Source organism: Podarcis muralis, chromosome 1 (assembly GCF_964188315.1).
Source record: "Podarcis muralis chromosome 1, rPodMur119.hap1.1, whole genome shotgun sequence".
Lineage (NCBI taxonomy): Eukaryota > Metazoa > Chordata > Lepidosauria > Squamata > Lacertidae > Podarcis > Podarcis muralis.
In genome coordinates, this window is record NC_135655.1 from 92,784,713 (window position 1) to 92,795,730 (window position 11,018).

Sequence of the window (11,018 nt, forward strand, 5' to 3'; positions counted from 1 at the left end):
AAATGGCTCCCTCCCATTGTGGGAGGGAAACCATCATCACCACACGACAAGACTGAAGCCCTCCCTTTATGGTCTTGTTTGCTAATTAACATATTAAAATGCAGTGTACCTATATAAGTAAGAATTGTACGCTGTTACTCTTCAGCATTTTCACTTTTAAAATTAGTTACTCCACTCTCCTTTAAAAACAGCAAAGCCATGTTAGCAAGCAGGAAAATCTCACCTACTCCCCAAAACTGGTCAAGGAAAGATCTTTAAAACAAATGAACAAAAAAACACACCACAGACACTATTTAATTAGCATATAGACTTTTATTTCCTTTTAAGTCCCATTTCACAACTTGATGATGAATATACTTTAACCTTGCCAGTTTAGTGGCAGCAGCAAGCTAATAGAATCTGTTGCCTCATGTCACGTTACATTGTGCTATGTGCCATAGAGTGAAGCAGAAAATACACACAAAATGGTCTGCGATGCCTTCAGGCTGGTGTTAAATGGAAAGAAAGAAAGAAAATATTGCTCAACTATTTGATTTTCAAGAGGGGGAGACCGATCAAGGACATAGTATTAATAGCCACTTGTGTTCCAGATTTTGTTCTTTTCTTGTGGGACAACGATGCTCCAAAGATTCAAAATAGGACATACCAGTAAATTGCAACCTTAAAAAAAAAGTAGTAAACTTGGGTTGAACACTATATTTCAGTCTGCAGATGGCATTTATCTAAGTTTTACTCTGAGTAGACTCACTGAAATCAGCTAACGTAACTAATTTAGGCCCATTAAGAAAATTTAGTATGGCCCAGAACTCACAAAATGCTGAACCATTTTTATTGGTTTGCTTTTACTTAAGAATTTTCACAATGCAGAGAAAGAAAGCAAAACAGCCCAGTTATGCAAAGGTGAGAAAAACTAAACTTTCTTCCATCCAGTTATGCTGCAAGTGGTAGCAGTAGTAGTAAGCACATAAGAGAGGAAAAAGTGTTTGACAGCCTAATCACGCACGCTTCTACTTAAAACCGAGACCAAGTGACTTCAGCAGAACTTTGAAAATCAAGGTCCGCTGCAATCAATGGGGCTGGACTCCATGAAATGTGGTTTGGTCTACAGCAGCTGTGTGACACTTGTAGCCCTTGATACGTTAAACTCCAACTCCCTCCAACATGGCAAACTATCATGGTTGATGGAAGCTGTACATCTCATGGGCCACAGGTTCCTTTCCCTGGAACGACAGCTTTACTTAACAGCACTGCAATAGTTTTTTAGCAAGTTATTCAACAAGTTATGCAATTCAGAATTTTGTACTGGATAAGCAGAAAAAAGCACCCATAAGCTAAATCCATTTGGCACATCTTTGGACTGGTACAGATTCTGGACAGTCGACTGAAAGAGCGCTCATTCAATTCCTTTTGCCTTCAGTTCTTCTCGAACACGTTTCAGGTAATCTGGATCGGGGTAGCCAAAACTAGGAGAGAAAGAGTTTTGTTTGTAAACCAAGCAATTACCCAATGAAGAGAGGTTGTTGTCTAATATAGCTATCAAAATACTGTGTACTCAAATATTGGAGAAACAGTGTGCTGACACCACGGTGGCCCAAGAAAAAGAACTCTGCAGGAATCTTCAGTTATTCTGAGGTGAGGATTTGAATGCAACATTTGCGCCTTGGCTTTATTAATACTTGAAGAACATGTACACAACATGCGCCTCATAGAGGTTGTGTTAAGCTGGGGTGAATGGCAGCTTGCTGCTGCAGCAGCTTTCCGCTCTCTTGATGGCCTTGAGTGCAGGAGGCCTATAGGTTGACTCCTAGCCAAGTGGTAGGAAGTTGAAGTAGACTGGGCCCAGGGCTAGACACAGGACTATTGTGATTATTGTGAAAATACTCAAATGCTATGTACATTATATATACTATTGCAGTTTGAGAACGTGGCATGCCTCCTGAGCATGCAAATACAGACAAAACCTGACTTTGCTGTTTGGATCATGCAAAACAAATAGCTGCGGCTAAGATTGTGAAATGTGAAAAAAATGTCTGATCACTGTCCAAAACACTTCTTCCAAAATGGTTCCTATACTTGAGTGAATCTGCATCCAACAAAATCAAAGCTAGAACGAGATTACACTGAGAAATGGATCACTGGCACTCAAAACAAACAAATACAACACACCTGCTTGCTCCTCCATAACAGTTAGTTTTGTGGTGAATGTCATTCCAGGTAACAACATTTGTTACACCGGTTGTACGTGACTGGCCAACTGTGAAAATCAACTTTTGATCAAAGGCCCGCTGAAGCAATTTCAAAATTTCTCTTCCTTCTGGGTTATCGGGTAAATATGCTGTCCGATTTGCACCGCTGAATGGTCTTCCAGGGTTTGGGTGGTCTTTCTGCAATGCAAAGGTATTAAGATAGGTAAAGGGTTATACTTTACTTGCATGAAGCTCAGCAACTGTCAGGGAAGCACTTCTGCTGGATCCCAAGTGTTTATCTAATCCAGCATCTTGTTTCCAACAGTGGTCAGCCAAATGGTTCTGGCAAGGCTCCCAAGGATGGCATCAACAAACAGAAGGCAGCCATCTTCTGTGATTCAGAGGAATCCTGAGAATACCATTTAGCTTCCATGGCTAAAAGACTTCTTGTCACCACACCTTGGGGTAGTGACTCTGAGCATTTAATTGTGTTGAGCTAAAGAATTACTTTACATACATACATACATTCAAAATTTACAATACATCTTCAATCAACATATCCTCTCTACAGACACCTCTGTGATGATGGTGGAATTAAAATATCCCCGTTCATCAATAAAAGAGAAAAAGGGAGACCAGATCGTGTCATATGTATCTTTTTTGGAGATGCCTTTGATTATTCGCCGATGGTATGTGCGCTATCACATACCAAAGAATTACTTTTTTGTGCCCCCAAACTGCTGCCACAATCAGCATCATTGGGTATGACTTTCCCATGATTGTGACAGAAAATCTGTTTACACCATTCATAATTCCATATGCCTCTACCCCAGAGAAGGGCAATCTGTGGCTGTTGGCCCAATTTCATTTAAGTGGCAAGGATGGACAAATGGGAAATGGCAGGTTGTCCAGAAAGGAATGTGGCCCTTCAGCAGAAAAAGGTTCCCATAGAAGGAAGATGGGGAAACCCAGCCAGATGGGCAGGGTATAAATAATAAATTATTATTATTATTATTTATTATTATTACAGTGGTACCTCTGGATGCGAACGGGATCCGTTCCGGAGCCCCGTTCGCATCCTGAGCAGAATGCAACCTGCGTCTGCGCATGCCACGATTCGCCGCTTCTGCGCATGACGTCATTTTGAGCATCTGCGCATGCGACAAAGCCTGGAAGTAACCCGTTCCGTTACTTCCGGGTCGCCACGGAACGCAGCCTGAAAACGCTCAACCTGAAGCATATTTAACCCCGAGGTATGACTGTATTATTATTTTATATTATAGCCAGAATGGCTGGGCTGAATGGAACTGCTGGAAGTTGCAGTCCAAACCATCAGGAGGGCAACAGGCTTAGCCCTATAGTTGAGTGAGACAAACCATTCAAGTTCTGTGGAAAGAGAACAAATGTTCCTGATGCAAGAAAGGATGTATGTGGAATAATGGCAGATTCTGCAATTGGGGTAATTTAAGCTCCATCCTGTTTATGGCTCTGCTGCTCTCGCCTTCTGGAACTGCCAAACCCCGTCCCAACAGTATGTCACTAGTACAAGTTTTGCCTTTGCATGCAGCGATATAAAGTTTTCTTAAAAGGATATTATGAGCAGATATAAGGTGGGGCTGCTCATACTCTCTCATGCCATTCCAATCCCTCTTCAGCCCCCAAAGTGTTCCTTGCGACTTACCGTTTGAATGCCATCAGGTATGTAATATGAAATTTGGATGGTACCATATCCAGCATAACCAGGAAGTGACGCTCGAGATTTCTGGATGTTCATTGTCCCTGGTGGCTGGTTTCCTTCCACCTTCCCATAGGCCACATTACACACAGGGCAAACGGGCTTGTATTTCAAGGCCTGCTCAATGCACTCAGCACAAAACTCATGCTTGCATTTGGGCAGCACTTTCTTCTGGTGGATTTTGTCCATGCAAATGGTGCACACATCCTCTTGTTTGACTTCCATTTCCTTTGACTCCTTTTGCTCCCTGGGAGGAGGGGAGTGCATTTTGGGGCCCCCGTTTTGCTCCAAATAGGCACCTTTAGTTTCTCCAGAGCTGGAACTAGGACCTATACTTCCTACAGGCGGATTAACATCAGTTTCCAGAAACCTCATGATGTGCTTTTCAACAGAAAGCACATGCTCTGGAATACCAAACAGAATTAGATTATTTTTCTTTGATATACGCATTGTTACTCTGGGATTTTCTTTTTGCAGTGCTGAAAAGAACGTGTCTAGTTTTCTTTTCTGGTCCTCAAGAAGATTCAAGGGGATGACTCTTTCTATGGGCTGGGTTGAAATCCTCTGATAAAAATGGACAAAGCTCTCATAGGCTTGTAAACATGAATCTGGGTTTGGATAGTTCCTATGCTTAAAGAAAACATATGCTTTCTGCATGCTGAGAACAAACTTTTTCTGTGACTCAGTATTGTACTTTCGGTTTATATATTCAATTTCTTTATCCAATTCTGGTTCCAATGATTTAAATGTCTTAAGATCAAATCCGGTGTCAGTTTTCAAAGGGTAAGCTTCAGATTTTTTTACCAACTCTCCTGCCTCTAATTCCCCTATTGCCCCTTTAGCAGCTGAAATCTCCTTTGCAGGGCCACGGAGAACCAATGTATTTCCCTCTGTTTTAACAAGGATGCTCTTGAAATTGAGGTTTATAATCTGCTGTGCTTTAGCCATCTGGTGGCTGTCAGTAAAAGACATTATCTCCTGTTTCAGATCTGCGGTCACCTTCTGAAACGCCATGACAAAATTATGCTGAGCTTTCTCTAGGAGGCTAGGGTCCCCAACAGAAGAGAAGCGTAGAGAAGCCAACCCATTTCCACATTCTTGACTAGTCAGCTTTACACTGAACTTCTGTTCCAGTTCATCAACCTGTTCCTTGCAGGCCTGGCTGAAGTATTCAAAGATAGCTGAAGGAACCTTGATATCACACACATCTACATCTTTCTTCCTTCCTTCCTTCCAATCATCCATGGGCATCTCTCTCATAGTTTTTGGCCCTTTAGGGTGTGAAGATTCATTGCTGCGGTGGTGGGGGCCTCCAAGGAGCTTCTCAAAATGACGGTGTAACTTCTCAATGTCATCATAATCTCCTGATACCTTTTCTATGCCAGTCTGCCCTGAGCGCGCATCTATTTTTAAGGTGGGACAGACAATTGTCACCTGACTTCTCTGCTCTTTTGTAAGCAATTCAGTATTCAAAGTGGCAGATACGCTAAGAAAGATCTGAAAACAAGAAAAAAGAGAGAGAAATTCGGTTTTATTAACACACATGCACACAGGGCTTCTGCAAATGCCCTTTGTATTAAACATCTGTCCCAATTTGCTTGTACAAGACTTACATGGAAGTTAGATTGTTCAATAAAGACGAGACAAATTCATTCTGATTTGTTTGTGGGAAGGTTATATGACAATTAGCATTTGTTCTTATTCGCTTGCGCGGTGTTTATACCTTTCCCAGTTTTTCCTTCTTTTATTCAATGGTCAACTGCCTGATATTAATGATTCAGTTGTTATCAAATAAATGGGTAAAAATAGCCAATTGAAGAAAACAGTAAAGATGCAGTTAACCAGTATTGGAAAAAGAGGGGCTCAGCTTAGGCATTCTGAAGTTCTAGGCCTTGGTGGATTCTTACCTTTCTGGTCATGCTTTCCAGATCACCTGCATATTTTTCAGTCAGCTTTTGCTCTCCAAAATCATTTGGAAGTGGCAGAGTGCTTGAAGCAGAAAGCGAGCTGGCTGCTGAGCTCTTCAAATAATTTGCAAGTGATGTTTCTGTCATATCCATCATTGACACCTCAGAATCTGGAAGGATATTTATCTTTACAGATCTTCCAGAAACTTCTATGAAATGAGGTCCATGGTTCTTCACTTGTTGCTTCACTAAATTGATTCAAATAAGAAACGTATGTTATATTTCGCTTATAATGATACTATGTCACATTTTTGCATTAAGATATCTCAAAGCAGCTTACACGATAAATGTAAAAGATATGTACAATATATCTGTTTTGGTGATATTCATATTGCACGCCTAAGAAAATTTAATTCTGAAGCCACAGTTACACCAGGTGATATTTGATCCCACATAAGCCAGTGTAACTCAGTCAAAGCCAAACTCCCTCTTACTCTTCAGAATCTCCCATTTTCTGTCCTAAGACAACTTCCCAATAGACAAATCTCGACCTGGCTGACAGGATTTGCTGCGACTAGTCCCTTTTTGAACACAGCTATATGGAAGTGAGTGATGTTGCTTAATTTCCAAAACAAGAGAAGGCAGCTAGATTGCAGCATCCCATCTCAAAAACCTTCCTCACCCCCTTTTCCTAAGTGTCTGGCAGCTAGTTGAAACAGTCCAGTGATGAGGGAAAGGCACTCTGCATATACACCATTCTTTCAAGACGTTGGCTTCATTTTCTTTCCCTTCAAGGTATTTCCATGAGATCCCCGGCCTAATCACTTATTATTATTATTATTATTATTATTATTATTATTATTATTACTTATACATCACACAACAAGCATTGAATAAAACAAGCAAACAATACAAAACAGGAAAAAATGCAAAAAAAAAAATTACAAGGATGTAAACATAATAACATAATCTGCAATCAAAAATACAAAACATTATGCTCTCCCAAAAAAGGAAAAAGAATGAAAAACCACACCAAAAAAGAAGAAGGGAAAAGGGAAAAAGAAACTGACTTCCAACTAACTCCATGTGGGTCTTTATTCCTCATATCACTGGTTGTCTGTAGTGATTAAATTTTTGGAGAATTATTCTAATTACCTGTGAGATTTTTATTCCAAGCTAAGCCAAGTATGAATCTGGGAATTGGTTCTCTTCAAATAATTTATAAAGACTTCCCACTCTCCTTATTTTCTCATTAGAATAATTTCTTATTAAACTCGTAAGTTTGGCCAATTCAAGATATTCTGACAGTTTAAAAACCCATTCTTCTTTTGTCGGTGTTATGTTACTTTTCCAATGTTCCTAATCATTTCTCTAAAAGTGCTTGCCAACTTCTCCCTCCCTGCTTTTTGGCAGGGCTCCGGGGCCTTTAACAGTTAAGCCAGGGATCTAACTCCTTTTCCAGGGATCTAACAGGTGAAGCTTAACCCCAGTATAGAAACCATAGCTTTCAACTGTCCCTTATGTGACGGGAAACTCCCTTATCCCAGCGCCGTTTCCCACTCCTGTCCCAGATTGATGATGTCCCTTAAATTTCCCAGGTTTCATGCTTGCCGGGCTCGAGAGGGAAGCAGCGGCTTGGGGTCCTCTGCTTCGAGAGAGCCCACGCACAAGCTGCCGCGTCTCTGTCTCTCCCTTTTCCCCCTCAGGGGCGCGTCGTGAGGAGACGGGTGGCGGTGGGTGGGCAGGCAACCCCTCTCTTGCGAGACTTCCATCGCGGTGCCAGGGGAAGCCGGAGGCGGCCTGAGGGAGGAGGAAGAAGAGGGGATGGGGAGGGACGCAGAAGGGCGGCGCTTCAGTGGCTCCCGTGGTGCCGCAACCGCCTCATGCCGGGCTCGCGGGTGGTGTGGGCGAGAGTCTCCCTCCCTCCCTCTTGGGCGGGGAAGGGCTGATGGAACTCCTCGCACCAGGACAACGGCAGCCCCGACGTGCTGCTTAGCATACCCTCCAACCAGTGCAGCATCTTAATATAGTGATTTCCCCCTCTGCACCCCTTTCATAACTCTATTTTTATAAATCATTTGTCCATTCATAGATCAAATTTTTACTACAAGTTTTCTGTCAATCCTACCAATGTATGAAACTCTTTACAATAGCTTTTCAAATAAATTATAAACTTTCCCCATTCTTTATTAAAGAGGTCCTCTTCCTGGTTTCTAATTCTGCCTGTAAGCTTTGCCATCTAGATGTCGTTCTTCAGTTTTGTCTGCCCCTCTTCTTTGGTCAGAGTTGTAGACCCTTAGGATCACCTGGTCCAACCCCCTGCAAAACACAGTTAGTGGCAGCAAAAGCAGCATGGCTCCATCAGTGCCGGATTGACGTGTAAACTAAGCAAATCCCTTATTTTGGCTGCTGATCCCTTATTTTCGAGGCTGCTGGCCCCTTAATTTTCAAATCTGTAAGTTGACAGCTATGATAGAAACTCGAGAGATAGGGAAAGCTTTATCCGCAAAATTTCTGCCTGTCGTGCAGCTGTTGGGTGGATCAGGATGAACTGGGCGGGGGGGGGGGTGGATCGGGGCGGGGGAGGCAATAGCAGACGAAGCATGGCGGAAAGGGGAATTCCTACTAAGGGCAAAAAGGAAGAGAAAGCTGGAACCTCAAGGGAGCTAGGCGAAAGTGGAAACTCCTTCCCTCTAGACATTTATCCCAACTTTGCTACAGGGAAAGGCCATGCCCAAATGCTTGGAGCCAAGTAACTGTACACCGCCCCGTCGGGGCCTCTGAAGCCTCCAGTTACCTTCCTCCGACAGGAACTGCACCGAATAGACGTCCCGTTCACGATCCAGAGCTCGCACTTCGCATTCGCCGCCCCCGGAGCGTTTCCGGGATTGGAAGTGGCTTTGCAGCTTGAACTCGAGCCTCCCCAAGCCCCTCTCTTCAGGAGAGAGAGAGAGCTGCACGAAGAGCGGAGCAGGAGCGCCGGCCATGGCGGACCAAAGCAGGGGGGCGAGGCTCGGACTTTCACTTTCGGTTCTTCGCCAACTCCCTCGGAGGCGAGCCTGCCTCCTCCTCCTCCTCCTTTCGGGCGCGCCGGAATCCGGCGCTCGGCTCCAGGCTGCGTCGCCGCAGCTCCTCCTGCCGGCCCATCCCCGGGAGCCGAGAAGCGCGGCGGGTTACGGAGAAGGCTGGTTGGCTGCTTTTCCGGGAAGGCTTCCTCGCCGCTTGCCGAGCGCTGGGCAGAAGCTCAACCGGTGAGGCGGGTCCGGCTCAAAATGCTTGCACACTTGTACGGAAGCGGAGGAAATGGGTGAGATGAGATGCCCGAGCTCAAGGCTCGTTCCCAAGGCGAGACGTTTCGTCCTTCGAACAGAAGATCACGACATTGTGACTTCGTTTATTGAATTGCTCCTTAGTACCTCTACTTTCTCGTCTCGGAATTGCTGAAGCGAATTAAGGTGCAATCCTATACTCACTTATTGAGGGATAAGCGCCACTGAACTCTGCAGGAGCTTACAAGTAGATATGTATAGGGTTGCACTAGCATACCCTCCAACATTTCTCCAATTCCATTTCTCCCATTCCATCATGATCATTTTACTATTTATACCCCCAACATCTGACTGGGTTGCCCCAGCCACTCTGGCAGCTTCCAATTTGTATAAAAACATAATAAAACGTTAAACATTTTAAAAAAACCTTCCCTATACAGTGGTACCTCAGGTTAAGTACTTAATTCGTTCCAGAGGTCCGTTCTTAACCTGAAACTGTTCTTAACCTGAAGCATCACTTTAGCTAATGGGGCCTCCTGCTGCCGCCGCGCCGCCAGAGCACGATTTCTGTTCTCATCCCGAAGCAAAGTTCTTAACCTGAAGCACTATTTTTGGGTTAGCGGAATCTGTAACCTGAAGTGTATGTAACACGAGGTACCACTGTAGAGGATTGCCTTCAGACAGCTCAGGGGTCGGATAACTCCAACATTTGTCCAATTGAAATAGGGACATCCTAAGGAAAAGTGGGACATTCCAGGATCAAATCAGAAACCAGGATGGCTTCTCTAAATCAAGGACGTCCCTGGGAAATAGGGACACTTGGAGGGTGTGCACTATAACTCCCTCCACTTAAATCTAGAGTCGCATAGTGGTGGTAAAAGGGGGTGGGTGGGAATGCAAAATAATATAATCTAAGAACTTTAACGTTGAATGGGACTCCAGGGATCATCTAGTCCAACCCCCTTGCAATGTAGGAATATGCAGATCGAACCTGCAACTTTGGCATTATCAGCAGCACCTTCTATCCGGCAGTCCATCCTTTTTGCATTCTAACTGGTGGCCATGAAAGGGTGTTAAAACTGTAAGGTATCCACAGTCACAGTTGCCATATGAATCTTACGCCAACCATATTTCTGTAGTTGGGGGGGGGGGTTCCTTTTTATTTCTATTCAACACCTTCCAAATTAGTGTGGATTAAATTTTAGCCAGGCAGCCCAGTCCTAAACATGTTTACTAAGGTGTAAATCCCTTGTGACATGAAGTAACATACCGAGAGCTGGTTTCTTGGCGATGACAAATATGTATCACTTGGAGGCTATGGGCAAGTTAGTTGGGAGCCCAGGGGACAGGACTACAGTGGTACCTCGGGTTAAGTACTTAATTCGTTCCGGAGGTCTGCTCTTAACCTGAAACTGTTCTTAACCTGAAGCACCACTTTACCTAATGGGGCCTCCTGCTGCCGCCGTGCCACCGGAGCACGATTTCTGTTCTCATCCTGAAGCAAAGTTCTTAACCTGAAGCACTATTTTTGGGTTAGTGGAGTGTGTAACCTGAAGCATATGTAACCTGAAGCGTATGTAACCCAAGGTACCACTGTACTGAATACTGTTAAGCCTTTGGGGTAGGGGGAAGTAGGCTGTGTGCAGAGACCCTTCTAACCGCTGGATCCTAATAAAGTCAAACCTCGATTCCCGAACGGCTCAATTTTGGAACGTTTCGGCTCCCGAAGCCCGGAAGTAAATGTTTTTGAACGTTTTTTGGAAGCCGAATGTCCGACGCAGCTTCCACTTGAGTGCAGGAATCTTGCAACCAATTGGAACCTGCGCCTTGGTTGTCAAACATTTCGGAAGCCGAATGGGCTTCTGGAACGGATTACATTCGACAACTGAGGTTTGACTGTAAGTGTAAGCATTTTTAAAAA

General features: G+C 43.9%; 1 protein-coding gene across 1 annotated transcript; it reads right to left on the reverse strand.

The window, feature by feature from the left end:
- Window positions 1–292: 292 nt before the first annotated feature.
- DTX3L (deltex E3 ubiquitin ligase 3L) lies at window positions 293–8,887 on the reverse strand. Its single transcript, XM_028743972.2, has 5 exons — window positions 8,626–8,887; window positions 5,829–6,076; window positions 3,868–5,418; window positions 2,167–2,384; window positions 293–1,463 (listed from the first exon to the last, which is right to left on the reverse strand). Exons 1-5 carry the CDS (start codon window positions 8,813–8,815, stop codon window positions 1,394–1,396), a joined length of 2,277 nt encoding a protein of 758 aa, XP_028599805.2. The 5' UTR covers window positions 8,816–8,887; the 3' UTR covers window positions 293–1,393.
- Between the last annotated feature and the right edge of the window lie 2,131 nt (window positions 8,888–11,018).